The sequence below is a fragment of the Lynx canadensis genome, chromosome A3 (genome assembly GCF_007474595.2).
Source record: "Lynx canadensis isolate LIC74 chromosome A3, mLynCan4.pri.v2, whole genome shotgun sequence".
NCBI classification, from domain to species: Eukaryota; Metazoa; Chordata; class Mammalia; order Carnivora; family Felidae; genus Lynx; species Lynx canadensis.
This window is the reverse complement of record NC_044305.1, coordinates 10,285,026-10,307,673: the sequence shown is the minus strand read 5'-3', so window position 1 is coordinate 10,307,673 and position 22,648 is coordinate 10,285,026. Positions and strand designations below refer to the sequence as shown.

At 52.3% G+C, this 22,648-nt stretch overlaps 1 protein-coding gene across 1 annotated transcript in view; it reads right to left on the bottom strand.

Moving 5' to 3' along the window:
- NFATC2 (nuclear factor of activated T cells 2) overlaps positions 1–22,648 on the bottom strand; it is a 122,210-nt gene that overhangs the window by 58,443 nt on the left and 41,119 nt on the right. Inside the window, 3 exon segments of the mRNA XM_030309390.1 lie at positions 4,121–4,261; positions 18,783–18,955; positions 19,972–20,174. Of these exon segments, the coding sequence (XP_030165250.1) occupies positions 4,121–4,261; positions 18,783–18,955; positions 19,972–20,174 (517 nt within the window).

The window sequence follows — 22,648 nt, the reverse complement described above, 5'->3', positions numbered from 1 at the left end:
GCTAACGGCCAAGGGGGCAGACTCCTAAGCCAGGCTGCCTGGGGTCGCACCTACGCTAGCTGTGTGACCTTCCCCGAGTCACTTAACCTCTCTGGGCTCAGCTCCTCGTTAGGAAAATCAGGACAATGGTAGCTGTCTGGGAGGGCCGTCGTGAGGAATGAGATTCGTTAATACATATAAAGTGCTCAGAGGCCCGGCATCTAGCTCATTATGACTCCTGTTTGTTGTCTTTCAATGCCCCTTGGCTCCATGAGATAGAATTTTATTCATCTCTGTTCTTTCCACAGCCTAAATATAATGATAACAACAAAAGCTAATATTCAGTGAGCATTTACCATGTGCTACGAGCTATGCCAAGAGCCTAATGTGTGCCACCATCTAACTCATTTCAGCTTTTCTTCTCTCCAGAGAAGGAAGTCGTCCGTATTTTACGGAAGGGTTAAACGCCGGCTCGGAGAGGTGACGTGACTTATCCAGGATGCCGAAGCCACTCAGTGCAGGTCAGGGATTCGAACCCAGGCCTTCTGACCTCAGGCCCTGTGCTCGTCACCGTCCAGTCAATGCTGTCTATGGGCTGAGCAAGGAGAATCGGGACCGTAAAAACAGCAGCGAACGTTCGGCAAGCGCTCCGTGCACATTACGCGTGCACTGACCGTGTCCGCACTGGGCTCCTGCGGGGGGCGGGGGAGCATCAGTACCTCATTTTACAGAGCAGGAAACGGAGGCCCAGGGAGGCTGGACATCAGGACCATGCCGGGCACTATCTGTGGGGGAGTCCCCTCACTGCACGCCTAGCGGAGCGCCTCCCGCAGGCAGCGGCTTAGACGAGACAGTACGTGGACGGTCGCGGACAAAGATCCCAGGAAGCTGCTCTGATTATTCTCCTTATTCATACACAACTTTTCAAAGGTGAAACAGACCGAGTTTTCTTGCCTCCACGAGGTCAACTGTGAAACTTCTTTTGAAACCAAGAGAAAGCAAGCTACAGAACAAACGCCGTCGATTCATTCCCTCAACAGACGCTTAACCGGGCCATCTGAGCAGCATCTCAAGTGCGTGAACTCCCCGGACAACGCAGGCTGACTGGTTCCCAACTCTGCAAGGGACCAGGAAGGACCCGGCCTCCAAGCCACCCCCACGCAGACCTGGGCGTGGAGAACGAGACATCTGCAGGTTACCGGCATTTTCCCCTCTGCCAGGAAGGTGCTGTGAGGCCACAGGCTTCTTGCGAAAGTCAGCAGAAGGCCCGAGGATAGTCGGCTCGCGCGGAAGCTGTGTCAAACCTGGAGCAGCTAACGTGTGCTTGGTCAGGTACATCTCAGGCCACTCTCCTGCTGAAGAACTCTCCGTGACTCCCTCTGAGCTCCCCCACGTGCAGACCATACCAAGGCCGTGTCTCTACCCGGTCCTGGGAAACCTGTGCTGGCCTCTGCCTGTTTGGCAACACATTCCAGCCACGCTGGTTTGCTCTCCGATTTGCAAAAGCCTAGCAAATTCCTGCAGGAGAGAGTACCACACCCTTCCACCATCTGAAAAGTAAGCCTCCCCCAAGATGCCGAGAAACGTGCGAGCCTCCATGAATCCACTACGACATATAGAGGCCTTAACCCTAGGGAAGAACAGTAACAAATAGGGATCGTTAATGTGTATTGAGCACTTACTACGTGCCGAGCACTTTATGAGTGCTTACCATGCAGAAATCCTTGATCCTTAAACCACCCTACGAGGCAGGAGTGTCATCATATCGTATAGATGAGGAAACTGTTACCCAGAGAAGATAAGTAACCTGCCCAAGGTCACACAGCTAGAAAATGGTGGAGCTGGGTTTGGGCTTAGGAGCGTGAGCTCTTGCCTAACTGACCAAAGGAATATAAACGATGTTCGTCGCTGAGTCACTTATGATAGCACAGAGCGGGAAGCAGCCCCAGGCCCGATAAAAGGAGATAGTTGAATAAAGTCCTGGACAAACATAGGACAGAAGGCAAAGCATCCGTGGAAGTGTCTGCATCCCTAATCCCTCACTGCACCACCACTGCCCCTCGAACCCACAATGACCGACCACGTGCCCCCTAAACCACTTCCAAGCCCATCCAGCCCTTTCCAGCCCCCCACTGCCGTAGGCTTATTTATGTCATGCCTGGTCACAGAGCCAGCCCACCCCAAGAGGAGGCTTTATGTGAACTGGGGAAAAAACACCCCTCCCCCAAGGCCCCCTGCTTCCTCCTGCTAGCAGTGGTCTTAGTAATACACAGATTGATGATGCACCCCATTTGAAGAGCAGCCCCCAGAGGACAGGTGCCCTTGTGCAGTGCACAGTCCTCACAACTGGACAACCCTGCCTACGATGATCTCTGTATCATCCTCAGGGCGGTAAACAAATACGAATACACCCCCTTTTAGTGAAATCGTGTCCATTAGAGAAAAAAATTGAGCTAGTATCCATAACTCTCAAATAATTGTGCAACTTGAGATTTATCATTCTCTTTTTACCATGACCTCATTGGCAAAAGATATTAACAGATGATATGTGGAAAAAAAGAATACACGTGAGCAAAAACAAAAATATTAAACCTCGCATAGCAAAGTAACGTGAAGTAAAGAGAAGTACCAACTCAGCAAATATTTTTTAACTAAAAAAAATTTAAAAATGGCGGGACACCTGGGTGGCTCAGTCGGTTAAGCATCCGACTCTTGGTTTCGGCTCAGGTCATGATCTCATGCTTCGTGAGTTCAAGCCCCACATTGGGCTCTGTGCTGACAGTGTGAAGCCTGCTTGGGATTCTCTCTCTCCCTCTCTCTCTGTCCCACCTCCACTCATGCTCTCTCCCCTGCTTTCTCTCAAACTTTTTTTTTTTTAAATAGCACTTCTGGGGCGCCTGGGTGGCTCAGTTGATTAGGCGTCCAGCTCAGGTCACGATCTCACAGTCTGTGGGTTCGAGCCCCGCGTCAGGCTCTGCGCTGACAGCTCAGAGCCTGGAGCCTGCTTCGGATTCTGTGTCTCCCTCTCTCTGCCTCTCCCCTGCTCATGCTCTGTCTCTATCTCTCAAGAATAAACAAACAATTTTAAAAATGGCACTTCTGGGATGGGGTGAAACCATTACTGGCATAGTACTGATGGAAGTTTCAATTTGTACATTTCTGGAAGTTAATTTAGCAATATGTATTTAAAGCTCTCAAAACAACTATCCAAAATTCCACTCTAGGAATAAACCGTACATGCACAAAGACAGACAAAACACTCACGTATCAAAGACCAATCAACTGTCCTACAAGTATTAAAAGATTCATTGCAGCACTATTCGTAATAAAAAAAATACACGTAGCTTATGTTTATAGCTTACAATAAACCTAGAGCTGTTATGATTACTCGACATGTATTAACCTCTTTAGCCTTCATGACAACCCTGTGGCAATAAGAACCCTTGTTATTATCGTTCTATATAAAAGGAGACGAAGGCACTGGAAGGGGAGATCATTTGCCTGAGATCACAGAACAAGTAGCAAAGTCAGCATCTGAACCCAGGATATCCAGGGCCACAGCATGCAAACTTATTCGCCCTGTGGAATGGACTCCTTTTCTGATAATAGCATAAGGTTGAGAAGGTTTGCCTCTCTGTGTGAAAAAATAGTTGAAAAAAAAAAAAAAGAAAAAAAAAAAGAAGGGCGCCTGGGGGGCTCAGCCAGTGAAGCATCTGACTTGGCTCAGGTCACGATCTCACGGTCCGTGAGTTCAAGCCCCGTGTCGGGCTCCCTGCTGACCGCTCAGAGCCTGGAGCCTGCTTCGGATTCTGTGTCTCCCTCTCTGCCCCTCCCCGACTCACACTCTATTTCTCTGTCTCTAAACAATAAACATTTTTTTAAAAATTTAAAAAGACTCATAAGGTTATCGTCCAACGAGAGAGCCCGGGAGCAGCCGAAACACTGTGGCACGTACGCAGCAGTGAACTGTGTTGACATCCACGGCTGGAGGCCTGGGAAGCTTCCCGTGGGGAGTAAGAAGAACAGAAACTAAGACCCTGCCCACAGGACCCATTCCCCAAATCAGTGCTGTCGGGAAGAAAGAGACGGGAGTTTTATATGGTGCTGGAGGACAAGGAAAGAGCTCAAAAAGCCCCCTGACCTGTGGTCTTCTCAGTAAACACGACTTTGGACTCGGCTGTGAAGTTCTGTCCCGTGAGGATCATCTGCTGGCCCCCGTAGACCAGGCAGCTGTCGATGTCCTGTCTTTCCACCATGGGCAGCTCGTGGGCGGATCGCTGGGCTGAGGGCGAGGGGAAAAGAAGTCATTGCAATGGCAGAAGAAGTCTGCTCAAAAGAGGCTGATTTCACGGCACGCCCCGCCCACCTTTGTCACCTGCTGTCATCACAAACGTGGAGCCATCAGCCCCCGCAACGGCTTACCCCGGAAACAACATGTTCCTGTCTTAGTGCCCTAGGTCGTTAGGGCTAGTCTTCTTCCAACAACGCATGTTGTTTTCACAAATCAAGGGACAGGTGTCTGTTCTCCCAACGGGGAGGAAAGGCGAGTGAGATTTGATCTTTATTTTACAAAAAAGGGCAAGTCAACTTTTTCATGAGAGCACCCCTTTGCCAGAGAGTACTCTCTCCTTGTGCCCCTGATGTTAGCAAACGCTTGAAGGGACCATGCATGCTGACACTAGGACCCGGTTCCTGCAGAGTTCAGACATAGTCGCTTGGCAATTCCCTGGCAATCCTGAACTCAGTCTTCAAAACAACATCACCTTGCCCCATCACCTCTCTGACCTCACTTTCTAGGATCCCCCTCCTTGCTCACTGTGTTCTAGCCATGCTTCTAGAATGTTCTCAATGTCCCTCAAACACACTCCCCAACTCCTATTTTTGCACACTTGTACTTTCTAGTCCCTCCCTCTCTGGAAAGTTCTTCCTGATGATCTACGTGGTTTCCTTCCTCACTTCTTGCAGGTTTCTCCTCAGGTGCCCCCTCCTCAGAGAGGCTTCCTTACCCCTACCCTTCCATCCTCCCACCTTGAAGGTAAAACAGCAGTACACACCCCGTCTGTCTGTGTCTCTCCCCTCCCCCTTCCCCTTTATCTTGCATGACCCTGTTTTATTGGGTCACCTGTCTTTCAAATCTCCCCACACTAGAATGTAAGCCCCAGGACGGAGCTCTGTACTGCTGTAAGCCCAAGGCCAAGAACAGTGTCTTCTTGGATTTAGTAGGAGGTGCTAGGGATGAATGGACAGAAGGACGGATGGATAGATGGATGGATGGATAGATGGATGGATGGACGGACAAATGGACAGATGGAAGGATGAATGGATGGATGGATGGATGGATGGATGGATGGATGGATGGACAAATGGACAGATGGAAGGATGAATGGATGGATGGATGGATGGATGGATGGATGGATGGATGGACAAATGGACAGATGGAAGGATGGATGGATGGATGGATGGATGGATGGATGGATGGACAAATGGACAGATGGAAGGATGAATGGATGGATGGACAGATGGATGGATGGATGGATGGATGGATGGATGGACAAATGGACAGATGGAAGGATGAATGGATGGATGGACAGATGGATGGATGGATGGACAGATGGATGGGTGGATGGATGGATGGATGAATGGATAGATGGATGGACAAATGGACAGATGGAAGGATGAATGGATGGATGGACAGATGGATGGATGGATGGATGGATGGATGGATGGATGAACGGACAAATGGACGGATGGATGGATGGATGGATGGACACAGATATGGATATATCTCAATATATCTTAATATGTACGCACACGGAAGTCTCTCTATATCTAGATCCTCATCTGTATCTATAATGAATGAAAGATGAAGAAACAGAACAGGTCTATGCTGAGTGTTGAGTCACAATGATATATGCTCACAGCAACTTTCTGAGGAAGGAAGTATTAAAATTATTCACATGTGCCTGGGGAGAAAACTAAAGCTAAGAGAAGTCAGGTCAGGGTGTGTGGTTAAGCTTAGGTCTGAATCCTCAGAAGATGGTTTGTCCAGCTCCAGAGGCCCCAGTCCTTAGTCACTGCAGCCGGCCACTGATTGTTCTGGAATGCAGGCTGCAGGGAAGAACGAAGACCCTCTCCAGCCCCCTTCCCTGCACAGGGTGAGAAACACATCCCAGTCAGCGAGAGGGACTCATCTGCCCGGGCCTCGCCTTAGCAGCGTGGGCTGACGAGGCCGGCCCTCCCCTTATGAGTCAGCCTGAGCTCCTGGCGTTCCTCCCAAGCCCAAGAACCGGGCGGAGGGCCAGCCCTTTCCGTGCCAGGGGCCCGAGGACCTCCCCATCCGGGAGCTGGGGCGGGCAGCAGCCGCGTGAGGCCTGGGGGCCCAAACCTAACCCTTCCCTCCTGGCCGGCCTGGACCTCTAGGTGGCAAGCACGCCCCTCCCTCCATCCCGAAACCCGCTCCTTCGGGAGCAACCGTGCAACTGGCAACATTTCAGGAGTCTACGGTGGACCCGCCAGATGCTCCCAGACACTTCACCTTGAAAGTGCAACCCAATGACTCACAATGATCCCCTGTCGGTTTCACCCCATCCCTGGCTCAGCCCAGGGACCAGCCAGCCAGTGCTGAGCCCAGGGGCTGCCGGTTCAGAGCATACATTCCAAAGGCCTCTCTGCAGAAGCTGCTAATTTCTCCCACATGGGCTGGGTCATTAATCCCTTCTTTCAGTATAGGAGTTTTGTAGGACTTCCTAATTGAGCTGCCACAAATGGAGATTTATGAGCAGTGAAGACACCAGTTGTATCGCCTGGAAAAGCAGGTCCCGACTTTTAAGATCTGCCTCTGATGAGCCTGGGGGGCAGCTGGGGGCTTCGGGCCCCATGAATGGGTGCCCCCCCCACCAGGAATGGGGGGCAAGAGCCATCCCTCCCATTCTGCAGGTGGAAAGCCTGAGTCATCCCTCCTGGGCAAGCCAGCCAAGGGCTCGCAGCCAGCCGGGCCGGAGACTGGCCGTGGCCGTGACTCTCGGCGCTGGGTGGGAAGCTGGCCCGGACGGCTGCTCTGTGAATCACTGAGCATTGCTGTGAACACAACGGACTGCTTCTCCTGCAAAGCCTTGCGGTTTTGACCAACCAACTTTTTCTCCCTCTGCCGCATTTGCATTTCCCACCCCTTCTCCTTATCTGAAGGAAAACACTCTTTTTAAACAGAAGTTTACAGAGAGAGGATGACGAGAGTCCAGCCCAGCTCCCTGTACTTTCTTTTGCCTCCTCTCCAGTCCTGAACCCCAAGTGGGAACGCCGGAGTCACCGTGAGCTTGTCCGAAACGCAGGGCTATGGGCCCCACCCCAGACCTCCTGAACCCAAGGAAGGGCTCAGTGTAATAAGGAATCCATGTGATCGTTGTGCACTGACCAAGAGGCACTCTTAGCTCTGGGGGCACGTTAGAACGAGCCAGGAAGTTTAGAAAGTACGGACACCCAGGCCCTGACTGTAGAGCAGGGGTTCTCGGCCTGGGCACTACTGACCTGTGGGCTGGACCCGTGTGTTTGCTGTGGGGCTGTCCTGTGCACTGCGGGATGTTCAGCGGCATCCCTGGCCTTCACTGGATGCCAGCTGCACCCCTCCCAGTTGACACACGGAGTTACCCCTAGATATAGAGCTGGATGGCCCCTGGGAAGGAGGGGCCCCGAATCGCCCTTGGATGAGAACCACGGACTCCAACGGTCAGAGGGGAGGACCCCAGCCCACATTTTTTTTTTAAAAGAACCTTAAGGCTTCCAACGGGCCCCACAAGGTCTGATCCGCAGCACCATCATGGCAGAATGATGCAGGACCCTGGGAACCAAAGGAGAATTCTGGTTTCCTGCTGCTTGGGCTCTGGGGTCAGAAAGCCCTGGTTTCAAGGGTTTGCCTCCTGTCACCTCCGTTCTGTGCGTCCCTGGGCAAGCGACTTTACCTCTCTGGGTCACAGATGCCGCCTAAGAGTACCTGCCCTCACGGGTCTGCTACAAACAGTACGAGACAACCTACTACATGTCAACATGGACGCAGTCAGGACAGACCTGGGAAAATGGCTAATGTCCATAACCCAGATATCCGTCCATGGACGGATGGATGGCCGACGTGTGGTATACCCATACGGAAGGACGATTCAGCCATGAGAAGGAATACAGGCTACACCACAGACGAACCTTGAAAACGTTGTGCCAAATGAAGGGCCCGACACCAAAGGACAACCGTTCTGTACTCCATATTCACAACGCTCAGAATAAGGGCATCCATTGAGAAGGAAAACGGACGGGGGTGCCCAGGAGTCTGGGGTTCCTTTTTGGGGTGGTGGACAGGCTCCGTACCCATATGGCTGGTGGTAACGCCACCTCGTGAGTGTCCCCCACACCCCAGAACTGCAGTCCTTACGGCGGGCTCAATGGTAAACTGTGTTAGGTGTATTTTACCACGACAAAACAGGACAAAACAGGACAAACACAAGACCATCGAGTACAAAACAAAAGCACTCAGCCAGGGCCTAGCGCACAGTAACCATTCGAGAAACTATTCTTTAACACTGTTAGCTTCCAAACTGCCGCTCTTTCTTGCCCAGCCGTTTTCAAAATATTTTCTCATCTGTTATCGTAACAGACCCTTAAATGACGGCCCTGCTGGAGCACCGAGGGAGGCACTGTTCACGACACTTGAGGGACTGAGAAACAAATCCTAGGCTACTCGGCTCCATCCAGGGGCGGCCCCAGCTTGGGTGCGGGCTAGAGCGTTGGGCGGTCCTCGGTCCTCGCTCGAGTGACCCTCGCGTGGGCTTCTCCAAACCTGGCTCCCCACCTGTAAAGTGCAACTGTTCCCAGACCCCCCTCCCAGGCCGTCCCGAGGCATCCATGGGAGAAGGCACACGAAGCGTCTCTGCCTCGGTAAATTTCAGCCAGCAAGGTCACCGACGCTAAAGCCTGTAGCGTCTCGAGTACATCCCACGCGCCAGGCACTGGCTAAGTGTGGCCGCCTTACGGTCAGTATTTCGCCAAATGTGTGCCGACCACGTCCCGTGTGTTTACACGGCCCGTGCTCTGGGCGCCGCTGGTCTTGGTGGATCCCGAACCATTAGCTAGGATTTCCCAACCTTCACTGCCAGAGTGTCTCCAAGTAAGGTCCCCAGGTCACCTGGTTGGAGGAGGTGCTTAATCAACATGCAGCTCCGCAAGCCACCCCTCAACCCACTGCACCCGGAGCTCCTAGAATTTGCATGTGAACAATCTTTCCAGGTGACTTGTTGCCCACATTTGTTTAGGAGCCAACTTTGACTCTGAAGAGGCCACATCCGGGCAAGGGGACCTCCTCCAGGGAATGCCCCTGCATCCTCAGAGAGCCCAGAAGCAAAGCAAACAAAGCCAATTAGCCTCCGAAAGAGGAACTGAAGAGAGGCAAACAGCAACCAAAATTACCCTCCTGGGGTCCGCTTCTTCCTCTCTCTCTGATGCAACTTCTCACACCTATGGCTGCTAATTGGACCGACACCACCCAGGACCTGGGGGAGGGCTCTCAGGAAGCCCGGGCCCACACCAGCCCCCATCAGCAGCCCCCTGACTCTCCTTCAGCCTTTCCACCGTTAGAGAATCTAAACCTCCCAAACCGGTTACCCTGCACTGTTCTCCCCCCCAGACCAGGGGCCGCCATTTTAAAGCCATCCCGAGGGCCCCGCTCTCGCCTGTGGGTGAAGTCTAGGCCCCCTGTTCCAGCTTAAGCTTCTAGGTGGCCCTCACCAAGAGACTTCCCCAGGCCTCCCTCCTGCCCCCAGATTCTGGCACGTCATAAAGGGGCTCGGGGCTCCTGTGTTTTACGAGCTCTGAATCAACAGGGCACTGTTGGTTTAACCAGTTTGGGTGTTTGCTTTTACCGGCAACAGTGGCTGATGGGGAGCGGCAAAGCGGTGAGGGGAAATTCTCACCGGCGTGGGGTCCTGCGGGGTCTGCCCGAGTCAGCCTGGAAACGGAACATTTCTGCCTGCCTGTCTAGGATCCGCCCCGTCACTGGGGTGTGTGGCCAAGAATTACGATCTGCCCGAAAAACCTCAGGAGACAGGCAGGAGAGGCTGGACAGAGAAATCTGATGCCGCAAAGTAGGTGGATTCTGCTAATAATAGCGAATAATTACAGCTGCCATAGAGAGCGCCTGGGTTTCCAAGCACTTCACGTATACATTTTTGTTTATATTATAACACACGTGAAGAGGCAATTTGGGGCCGTGGGTAAAAGGCTGCTGCCTAAGTCCAAAGCCCAGCTCGGTGACCTCCGAGCTTTGGGACCGTGGGCAAGTCCCGTAATCTCTCTGTGTCTCTCTTTTCTCATCTATAAAATGGGCATAATCAGAGTACCAGCCTCATGGGGCTGTTTGCAGATTAAATGAGTTACACGAATGCAAGCTAGACTCTGGGATTCCACTACCCTGAGAGGCCCCTTTTCGGTAAAGGCTTCCCCGTGGGAAAGCCGCCAGCCAGCCCAGGCAAGGAGGGGCCTCCCGGAAGCCTCGTCCTGGCCGAAGCCCTGACCACCCCTGGCCACAGTGCTCTGGCTACTGCACACCCTTCTCGTGTCTCCATCAGGCCGCCGTCGTTGGCTGATGTATTCCGGCCCGGCTCAGAATAAGGTGCTGACTCAGACCTGGCCGGAGACCGGCCCCTCAGGCCCCTCGGCCCCTGCCCCGGATGTTCCCCGGTCTTCCCTGGGAAGTGGGAGGTGGGACAGCAGACCCCAGTGCTCCCTGCGTGTGGGGTCCACCTCTGTGAGGGTCCTGTCGGCACTCACACCACAGGAGTGGGGTACCGTGGGCACGAATACACGGGGTCCGCCGTGCATGTGACCACCTTCTAACTCCAGGCCTCAGGGGGCCTCAGCTTTCTCACCTGGAGTATGGGACAGTGACGTGTGCCCTGAAGGGCTGGTGTATCTCAGCTCATCGAACCCACAAAGCTCGTGGGCCATCGCGGGAGCTACTTTCTTGCTCAATTACTATCCCTTTCCAATGTGCTAGCGGGGACATTCCCAGGTGTCTCCATACAAGACCCTCCCCGAGAGCTGCAGGCCTCTCCGTGAGCTGGACGAGTGTCCCGGTCACCGAAGGACCCAGGCGGCCTGGACGGGGGAAAGGACACGGGTGTCACTCCCAGCTCTGCCCTTCTCCTTGCCAGCCGCGCGGCCGCAGCAAACCCCAAAACTCTTCCGAACCTCAACCCCCTAGAACGGGAGCTCCACGAGGGGGACGTTCCGGGCCCCCGACACTCGCTGGCAGGTGCCAATCCAGCAATGTTACTGAGTGCACCAGCCGAGCCAGTCCGCGAGGCGAGCCTCACCGTGGAACCAAGTTCCGACACGCGAGGGTCAGGGGCGCCGCAGGCCTTCGGTCGGGGCGGTGATGCCTTCCCCGCACCTGTGTGACCGGCCCGGTGAAGGGCCGGACGCTCTGTCTTCAATCAGCGGAGAAGCCACCCGGCTCCTGCGTTCCCACCCCCGCGCCCAGGTCTCCTGCACGCACCCCCTGGCCCACGCGCTCCTCCGGCCAGGTCACTCTCCAGGTCCCGTCTCAGCAGCAGGGCGTGTGCTTGGGGCCGGCACGCCTGAAACAATTGGTGTTTGTTAACCTTGGCAGGCACAGAGCGGCCGTGAGAGGCCTAGGCGAGGCCGCTTTGTAAAGCGGTGGGGAGGGTAGCCAGCAGGTGTGAGACACCCCACGAGACAGGCGCTGGGTTGGCCTGTGGTGACCTCGGCTGGCACCTGCCGTATGTACACGCGTTCGTCTGGCCCCGACGAGAGCCGAGAGACACCCAGTGTTACTGTCCCCATTTTACAGATGAGGAAGCTGAGGCACAGAGTGGTAAGTGACTTCCTGGGACCAAAGAGCCCGTAAGTGGCAGAGGCATTTCCTTGAACCCAGGCCCACACCTCAGCACTACCCTAGCCGGCTTCTCCCCGTCACACAGGCTTCAACGTTGCCGGAAACGTGGCTTCTCAGTCGTTGCTCAAAAGTCTCCTTGGAGGGCAGGGGGCTGACAAAGGCCTGGCCTAGCCACCCTCTGCCCGATGCCCGAATGTCGCCCACGATTTACTGCTACAGCGCCGCGGGGAAGGCACGCGGAGCCCTCGGAGGGTCGCCGGGCTGGTCTCTGGCTTACACGACACGAGGCCAAACTTTCGGTTCCAGCCCAAATTAATCTGTCACTCGTGACCTACCTCAACCTTGGGCGTCCCGAGATCCAGCACGATGTGGAGGTCACGGCTGGTTTGGTCCCTTACTAGCTGTGTGACCCCGGGCAACTTATTTAACTTCTCCGTGCTTCCGTTTTCCCGACTGTAAAACGGGAACGGCCATTGAGCTCAGTGTTTTTACGATGATTCGGGGGCAACACAGAAGGTGCCTGACGCACAGCAGCTGACTGTGGTCACTGTTCCTCTTCCTTCACCTCTTCCCTGCCGGGTCCCTGTGGTCTCCTTCCTTCCTTCATTTGGTCTTCAAGCATGTATGAGCATCTACTATGTGCCAGGGACCGCGCTAAACAAGTTTTGGAATATGCATCCCATTGTGTCAGCCCCCTACTTAGAACTCAAGCCTTCCCATGTCACTTTGAACAAAGTCCAAGTCCCCAGCTTCATCTCAGACTTCTGACCCGTATTCACTCCACATAGCCTCCCCAGCTGCCCTTTTTTTCCCTGAAGATGTGGAACCTATCTCTGCCTCAGGGCCCTTGCACTTACTGTATCCTCCAGCTGGGCCATGCTCCCCCACCGCTCAGGTTCAGATTAATACGCCACCTCCTCCAGGAAGTCTCCCCTGCTCAGCACACCCAAGGCTGCTGCTGCTTAGCCCTCCCCCCAAGTCACCAACGCATCGTCCTGGTTATTTTCGTCATCACACTTCACTGTTGAAAATGATGGTTTTCATTATTTCGGGTGGGTTCTCTTCGCCAGAATGTGGCCTGCACGAGGACCGGGACTTTTGTCTTGACCACTGTTTTATCTTATCCCCAGTGCCTAGAACAGCGTATCATGCGCTCCAGATGCGTTTTCAGTGGAAGAATCCACGTTAAGACGCCCACAAGAATTATGGAGGTCCTCTCGGCCTCTGGCAGAAGCAGGTGAACGAGGTAAGCAGCCCTGCTTCACGAGAAAGGAGGCAATATGCCAGTCTGGTCCCGCTGCTTCTAAGATTTTCACGAAGCAGTGCCGTGTGATCGCCCGTCTCCCAAGCCAGACCTACGAGAGTCAAGTGGGGCAGAGAAGGAAAGCTGGCGAGGGAGGGGAACACGGTCGGGTTGTCCAAGTGCTTGCCTCCAGGAGAGGGCATCCGAGGTGGGCCAATCTGGGGGTGGTGAATGATGGACCCCGACCCTACTCACCCCAGACACCAAAATTAGCCTGAGATGGAGTGCATCCTTAAACCTAAAACCCAGCATCAAAAAGCTTCTAGAAGAAAAGGTAAAAGGATACCTTTGCTTCCTTCAGACCGGTAGAAATTTGTTGGGGGAATGCAAAGAGCACTAATCCCAAAAGAAAAGAAAATGATACATTGGGATTTAGTCAAAATAAAATATTGATGCCCAAGCGTGGACCGGGGAAAATATTCATCCTACACACATCGGACAAAAGGCTCCTACCCAGGACGCATGAACAACTGACGCGTATTAATAATAACAAGAGGAGTGACCCCATCGCAAGAGGGCAAAAGCTGTGCACAGACAGGTCAGCGAAGAAGACACCGGGACAGCCAGCAGGTGCACACGCCAGCACTCAGCATCGTGAGCCACTGGGGAAATGCAAATCATGCACGAGGAGGTCCACTTTCCGCTCCCGGAGCGGCTCCCAGTAGAAAAGACGGGCAGAAGCCAACACCAGTAAGGACGTGGGGCAGATGGAGCTCTCATGCACTCTGGCTCAGAGTAAATCATTTTATGGTTTGGAAAATACATAGACTGGAGCACAACCTTTCCCCGTGAACCGGCCATTCCATTCCCGGGTGTTCACCCAAGGGCAGTGAAAGCATTTGGATCAGAAGGTTCACAGCAGCCAGAATCACGTGGTAAGAGCAATGGCTCTCAAAAGCACCGAGCTCATGCTGGGCGAAACCAGCCAGACACAAAGTACACGCTGTCCAATGCCATGGCGTGAGGTTCTAGAACAGGGAAAGCTAATCTCTGGCGATAGAAATCAGAACCGTGGTTGCCTGTGTGTGGGGATGGGGAGGCGGCACCGGCTGATGGGGTGTGAGGGCCCTTCCTGGAGGGAAGGAAATGTCCCGCGTCTCCTTGTGAGCGGTGGTTACGCAGGTCCGTTGAATTGTTGAAAATCACTGAACTGAAGATGCACGCTCTGTGTCATTTGTTGTATCTCAATTAGAGCTCGGTGACACACAGTTATGTCACGAGAAGGGAGGGGCTGAAAAAAGCATGTGAGAAAACCCACTTTCTGGTCTACACCATGCACCCACGCCCCAGTGCCTACACAAGGAGCAAAGTGGATTCCTATTCTGTGCCGGGAGTGGGCAGGACTTGGTGGAAAACCGCCTTGGGTGTTCTCTCGAAGAACAGAGAGGGGCAGGGAGGAGATTCCCAGAGAGACGCTCATGGGACAAGGCCTTCGCACCTGCCGACAGCCCCCTTCTGCTTCCTCATCACCTTCTTCTTGCGCTGGGCAGCCTGGAGAGGCTGGCGTTCACTAGTTTTGTTTTAAACAAACATTTTAGAGATAGGTGCTATGTGCCAGGCCCTGGCTGATGCCTTCTGGTCTCTGTCCTTACAGGAGAGAGACCAAGGAGTAAATTGGGTTGTCAGCACAGAGCGGGGGACCTGTACCTTGTGGGGTCGGGGGCGTGCGTCCTCCCTGAGGGGCCATGGACACAGCAACCTTGGATAAGGAAGAGCCAACCGAGGGACCGGAGGGGGCAAGGTGAGCAGGCCCCACGTGTCCCAGCACATCAGAATCACCGGATGACCTCCAAAAACTCTCCATGCACAGACCCCACCACAGACCAAGGGACTTGCCATCTCCGGGGTGGGATTCGGGCAACACATTGGGGGGTTTTCTGTTTTGTTTTTTAATAACTCCCCAGGTGGTGCCAGCATGCGACCAAGTTTGAGAACAAGCGTTCTGGATGGAGGTGACAGTGTGGGCAAAAGCCAAGAGAGAAGACAGAGAAAGAGCCCAGAGGATTTGGGAACTGAGGGCCAGAGGCGACTGAGACGTCAAGAAATGTAGCTGAGGAGGAAGGGTCATGAGTTGAACAAAGCCCCAGGCACCCAGAACCTCAAACGTGGCTGTATTTGGAAATACGATCTCTGAAGGCACAAATAAGGTAAAACTGGAGGGTGGATTGTGCAGGATTCGTGGGGGCCCTGAGCCCAGTGACAGTGTCCTCATAAGAGACAGAGAAGGACACACAGACAACAGGGTCGCGTGAAAAGGAGGCAGAGACCGGAGTCACGGACCCACAAGCCAAGGAGAGTCAAGAGTGCCGGCCGTTGCCAGTCGCTAGGAGAGGGGCCTGGAACATCCCCCCTTCAGAGTCTCCATTAGGAACAATCTGACGGTCACCTGGATTCTGGGCTCTCGCCTCCAGAACCCTGAGAGCAGAGTTAGATGTCTGTCGTCGGGGAAGACAAGCGTGTTCCTTCCTGAACTCTCCCACGTTCCCTGAGAAGCCGGGGAGACCCGGTTATCCGTCAGGACTGGGAAGGGGTGTGGACGGCACCCAGAGCCAGGCGGACTGGAGAAGCTTCAAAATCGGCTCTGCTGACAATCAGGGAGGGGACTGAGAGCATCTCCTTGGCAATACTGAACGTCTCGTGGAAAGAGAAACACACAGAGCACCCGTCTATGCAAAGGTGAGGTTTGACCTCCGGCGTGCTATGCATCAACGTAAGGAATCTACAAGTCTAGCAAATTGGCCTACTTTCCCAAGAGTGGCCTCCAGGGTTTGTCCTGTTTTCGCTAGAATCTGAGAACTCATCCTTGATTCCCCAAAACGTTATATAATCAGCACCTCCAAAGTAAGGTAGCCTTGCCAATAAGTATGAGTCCACTGAATGTTTTTCTTACCAGCTCACCCTCCCCAGGGGGCATATACAAAAGTCAACTAGTCAATAAATATTTATTGAATATCTCCCGAAGGATCATCACTATGTGCTACGGACTAGTCGTCAATATTTACTGAATCTCTAATAGTAAGCCCATTAGTCAATAAATATTTATATTAACGATCAGGCACCAGTCTTGGAAAAGAGAACAGAGGTGGCAATAAAAAGGACAGAAGATTCTGGGTGAGAGAGCGTGTGGCCAGCTGGTAGTTCAGTCTGGCCCTGCAAGAAACGGAGGTGTTCTAGAAACCATAAGAAGGTATTTCACAGAACCAGAAAGCTGGAGACCCTAGCTCTACTGAGTAAAAAAGTGAGTGAATCACTTTACCAAGAAAGCCTGTTTCCTTATCTGTCAAAAGGAGGTAGTTGAATCAGCCAAATATAGAGAAAAAAAAAAGCCCATGTTCAAGGTTCAAATGACTTCATGACACCCTGAAGATCTTGCTGGAGGTGCATGTGGTTCAGCGCTGATCCTTCAACTCTCAGATCAACAGGAGATACACTGACCCGAGGGACCCAGAGACGGAGAGGAACAGGGACTCTGGCGTGTGGCCCCTCCTGAGGCCGCCTGCTCCCCACCTTGCTACAAACCACAGCCCCATCCTGTCGAGTGAGTCACCTACCAGAAAAAGGAGACCTTATCTTCTCAAAATCCCCCAAATTACTGAGGAAGAGCCCGGGTTTCCTTCCCAAAACATCTCGAGATGTTCAAAACCAACACCGTAGTGAGGCAGCCGCTGTGCCCAGCGCTCAGGGGACAGGGGTGGGGTCTGCTGGGTAGAGGAGGGGAACTCCCATGTTCCTGACATAGTTTTCAACACTTGTTTTCCCTTGTTGTGTGCTGTTGGGTCTTTCTCTTCTAACGTCAGAGCGGAGACTCAGCACCGTGTGCGGCCCGATCCACATCGTGACTCCCGTGGCTGGAGGAAATCCTAGGGCCCCTTCATCTTTTTTCCAAACACCGACCAAGACCAAGTTCTGGCTTCTCCCCCCAAGAGGGCCCACAGTCTCTCCTCACTGGCTTTTAACCCCGAGGGCCAGGGGCGCCTGGGTGGCTCAGTCGGTTCACCGTCCGACTTTGGCTCAGGTCAGGATCTCACAGCTCGTGAGTTCAATCCCCACATCGGGCTCCGTGTTGCCAGCTCAGAGCCTGGAGCCTGCTTCAGATTCTGGGTCCCCCTTTCTCTCTGCCCCTCCTCTGCGCGTGCTCTCTCTCTCTCTCTCTCTCTCAAAAATAAATAAACGTGAAAAAAAAAATTTTAATCAATAAATGAAATCCTGAGGGCCGGTCTTCCCCAACCCTTTCTGCCTAAGATATTCACGCTTTTCCTTTACTCATTAGTGTCTGATTAAGACTCCCTCTGATTAATCAAAGCCACATGAAGATTTTCTCTAATCCACACAGTATTTTGGATTTGTTGCTGCTTTTTAAAAATCAGGACATTGGGGGTTTATCTTAAAAAGCCAGAGAATCTGGCCACCTCCGAGTCTCCATGCCCACACGGAAATGCCGGCTGGAGTTGTAGAAGGCAGGCCCATTCAGGTGGGGAATGTGCCTTCCTGGTCCCTGGTCCCCACCACTCTCTGCTGGCTGCATCTCCACTTACCCGTGTGACCTCCCCGGCCTCTCTAGGCAACTGAGTTTTGTGGCACACGGTTAGGGTAAAATGCCCAGTAAAAAGGAAACAGAATCCCGAAACATAATTGCATACGGAACGTGATCGTAACACCATAAAAACTACTCTTCGAAGGACACAGAAATAACATAAACGGCTTTTGTTTCTGCAACAACGTTTACTGTTTTCTTCTCTGTGCTTGGACGAATGATTTCTAAAGTCGCAAACACTGAGCCGACGAGAAGCTTTGCCAGGTCTAACTGCAAAAACCAATCATGCAACTTGCCTCAAGTACCCGTGAATGAGCCCAAAGCGCCTTCTTCTTTCAAAGCCCGATGAGAACTGAGCCGCGTTTCTGCTCAGAGCCCTTCCACACGACAGATCTCGGCCACTGCACACGAGATTCTGAAGTTCCTCTGCATTTTGGTTTGGGCACAGTGGGCAGATTCTCAGTGAATAGGCACAGATGGGCTGAGGGTGACAGCAGGGGCTGGGGGGGCGGGGCGGGGCACGGTCGTGCGTGCCAAAGCTCCTGTCCCAATCCCAGCCCTGCTGGCCCGGGGTGGCCAACCCCTCATCTCTCCCCCTCCTCTTCTGTAAAACGAGCATCAGCTGTGGCCTAGAACCTCCGTAATATTCAAGGAGCTACTGACTGCTGGGCGTTCAGCATCTTGACCAGCAGAGTCACCGCTCGGTCAGCGAGAACCACTGAGAGGCTAAGGGAAAGGAAAAGAGGACACTGGGTACAGTAAACTCACTCCAACTGCATCTACCTTTTTTACGACCAAAACATTTATACGTTTTCGAATCCTCTAAACAAAGCCGGAGGCTACTCGTTAGCTGTATTATTTTTTCATTTCCTGTGAGGCCACAAAACCTTCCACAAGCAAATGAGAGCGGAGAGAAGTCGTTCAATGTGCTCTGGGTCTGGGCCCTCTGGTCATCTCGGGCCCCCTGTCGACCCCTGCGGGTCCTGCGCATTCTGGCTGAGCACCTTGCCCGGGGCGGAAGGTCACGTTCAGTATACGCGGCGAAGGCCGATGCTGCCCAGCGCCCAACTTACAGCATTCGATGGGGTTGGATGCAGTCTGCAGGGAGATGATCCTCCCGCTGGCCTCTGGAATGTGCACCCGGAAAACCAGCCGCACCCGCGTGTTCTTCCTGCCGATGTCCGTCTCGCCTTTCCGCAGCTCGATGTCCGCGTTCCTCAACTTCAGGATCCCCGCACAGTCAATGCTGCGAGGAGGTTGAGAACCCCACTTAGAACTGACCATCTTGGTGAACAGGCAAGATCACCCACAAAACCACCTAAGTCAGTTAACCGAAACGGTTCCACCGCCAGCCACAGACGGGGAGGTGGGCGGGGGCGGGGAGAGCGGATTACAATCCGCCTATCAGGATTCCAGCCAGGAACGGACTGCCCAGATGGGGGTCAAACACTCACAAAGTCACTAGAGAAATTCCCCGGTGGAAAGTACCTCCCTAGGGAACCTTTTCATGCCAGTTTCTCTACTCTCAAAAGCGTCTGACAAACTCAAGTATGCAACTGGCAAAACTGATTGGAGACTCTTCGATAGGTAAGAGGAGTGGATCGGCGTTAAACATCTTTAATTTGACAAAGGTACTGTGGTCACCAAAGAACCTAGGCGTTCTAGTCCTGAGGAAATTCGCGCTCAACTATGTAAAGGTAAAGAGTCACCGTGTCTAACAGTTCAGGAAAAACCGAGGAGCAAAGGAAGTGATAAAGCAAACGTGGAAAACGTTCACAATCGGCAAAGCTGAGCGAACGGCAGACAGGGTTCTCTGTAAAATTCTCACCGTTTGGAAGTTAAGGTTATTTTCTAATAAAGAGATTTTTTTTTTTTTTAACTCCAGTGCACGGGTGCAACGTTTCCCAAATTTGAGCTACACGCCTATTCCTTTGTGAGTTTCAACCTATCTGTGTCTTTAAAAATTTTCTTTAGGCCAAATACGTTCTGACACGTAAATCAACTCAGCCTCATCCCAAGTAACATAATCCAAAGACGCATAGGTAGTCTTTCTCCCAGCACACAAGAAAAGCATTTAGACATAAAGCTTTTGAAATAGAAACTTTTCGAACAAATCTCTATGGGCCCATCGCAGAGTGGGAACCACCATCCACGACTCCTTCCACCAACTCAACTCCAGAGAGTCCCCGCTACCAAATCCCTGCCCCTGGGTCCCCCAACTTCCCCATAAAGACCCACCACCCTCGGCCCCCAAGCCCTTACGTCGCCCTCATGTTGTTCTTTGGCTCCAGAGGGATCTCCAGGACTTTGGTGTTGCCTACGATCTTCTCGTAGCTGGTGGTGGTGACGGTTTTTCCCGTGATGCGGTGCACCTGGTAGAAGGCGTGGGGCTTAAGGATCCGCTCGTCGGCTGTCCCAATGAAGATCTGAAGCCCGAGGGGCTTGTTTTCCATGTAGCCATGGAGCTGTGGGGGAGAACACAAAATCAAAATATTACACACCTCTAGCATGCAGGGTGCTGGTGGGTATAGTCCCTCAAAAATCTGAGAAGCTCCCGGGCCGCAGAAGGAGTGCAGGACTGCCCCATCACCTGGAGGAAAGGAGAACTAGGAGGAACCCTGGTGTCCCAACAGAAGGGCTGCTCAAACAATGAATTACGGAGATCCTCTCCAAAATGGAGCCTTTGCGACCGTGAGAAGGTAGGAGATCAGAACTGTATTTACGGAGAAACAGCCGGAAACTGCCAGTGCTCAGCTGCCAGCAGGGTGGTGGGGAGAGTGTCACATGGTGGTGAGGACAAAAAAATAATCAGGAAAGATAAACCAGAGCTCTTGACACGGGTTGCTTGGGAAGATCAGAAGAAAAAACGTATGCTTTTTACATGAATATATTCTAATCAACAAGTTAGATTTTTTTTTTTAATTAAAAAAAAATAAATAAAGAGCAAGGCTAAAGTGCCATCATCTGAGTCAAAAGAAAATTAAAGACTGGAGGAAAACGTGTGCGACACAGAACGGGCAAAGGATTAGTACAGAGAATACATAAAGAATGCCTACAAATGAGTAAGTAAAGGACAAGATTCCTGGCCGTCGTGTTTAAAACTGAGTCTTACCCCCAGTGGGTAGGACTATCTCCTTCCTTCTTCTCTATCTGCTTTTCCTTCTTTTTATCCCATCTAACATTATTACATAGCTCCTCAATTCCTTTTGCTTAGGTCCTTCTCCTACAACTGGACTATCACCTCTCTGAGGGCAGGTGTGTCTGTTTATTTTACTGGCCACAACATCCCTGGCACCCAGAATAAGGCTTGGCACATGGCAGGTATTCTAGTACGCATTTGCTGAATGAATTGACAAAACGATCCAACAGAAAAATGAGCAAGAAATTTGAACAGGCAACTCACCGAAAAACAAATGGTCATTAGCTTGGAAAAGATGTTCGATTTGACTTGTAAACGGGAAAATGCAAATTACCTTGGGATACCATTTTTTGCCTATTAGAATGGCACGCATGTTGGTATTTGATACAATCACGTGTTTTACAGACGGCACACAGGCACTCTCTCATGCAGCTGACAGGAACATAACCTGGTATAACTATTTCAATTAAAAATTAAAACCACATATGCCCTATGACCTGGTAATTCCATTTCTCACTACGTACCCTAGAAAAAAAATCGTGCGGTCAGGAGTCATGCACAAAAATGCTTACTAAAACAAATGAAATATAAAGAATTAATTACAGCAATGGGCTTCTGAGTAATATAAATTGTCCAGGCTAGGGGTGCCTGAGTGGCTCAGTTGGTTAAGCGTCCGACTTTGGCTCAGGTCACGATCTCATGGTTCACAGGTTCGAGCCCCGCGTCGGGCTGTGTGCTGTCAGATTGGGATTCTCTCTCTTTCTCTCGCTCTGTCCCTTCCCAGCTCACTCTGTCTCTCCCTTAACATAAATAAACTTAAAATAATAAAAAAAAAAAAAACTAGGATCTCCAATCAACTGCCAAAAAACAAAGTCTCCAAGGCAATGGAGGACGACATACGGTCCAGAATTGCGGTGTCCAACACAATAAGTACAAAAATTAAATAAAATGGAAAATTCAGTTTCTCAGTCATGCTGGCCCCATTTCCAGTGCTCGGTGGCCACAGATGGCTAGTGGCCACGGCGATGGACGGCACAGATACAGAACACGTCCGTCGTCAAGAAAAGCTCTACTGGACGGCACCGTTCCGGAAAGACGGGAGTCCTCTCGTGTCCTTCTAAAAACCATACGGAGACAGGCTGGGAGTGGAGCAGAGTCAGGTGACACCTTTTTTCATAAGCTGCCAGGCCGACACCCACAGCATTTCCGCGTGTCACACACACCCAAGAGTTGCCCAAGGGCAAAGATGGAAATCCAAGTCAGAACCTCTCATCTTTCTCCCCCATGCCAACTGCAGAACAGGGTCCTGTTCTGCACAAATCAAAGGAAGGAGGTCCGAGTTGAGAAGAGATTGGTTTTTGTTGGTTTTGCTTTACATTTGGACCCAAGATAAACAGATTTCCTCACCTCCTCTTCTGGATTGACCAGGAGGCGGTAAACACAGCATCCCGCTGGGTGGAGAAGGAAAAGTAGGTAGGACAGAGAGTGAGCCCCGATGGTCTCAGTCCCTTCCTCCTCCCCAGGACAGAACAGAAATTGCAGCAGCCTGGGTGTATTCATGGTAAACAGCCCTGAAGATAAAACCTGTCCCACCCCTGGGGGCACCTGGCTGGCTCAGTCGGTTCAGCGTCCAACTCTTGGTTTCGGCTCAGGTCATGATCTCACGGGTTCGTGAGTTCCAGCCCTGCATAGGGCTCTGCACTGGCAGTGTGAAACCTGCTTGGGATTCTCTCTCTCATCCTCTCTCTGCCCCTCTTGTGCATGTGCGTGCTCTCCCTCTCTCTCTCTCTCTCTCTCTCT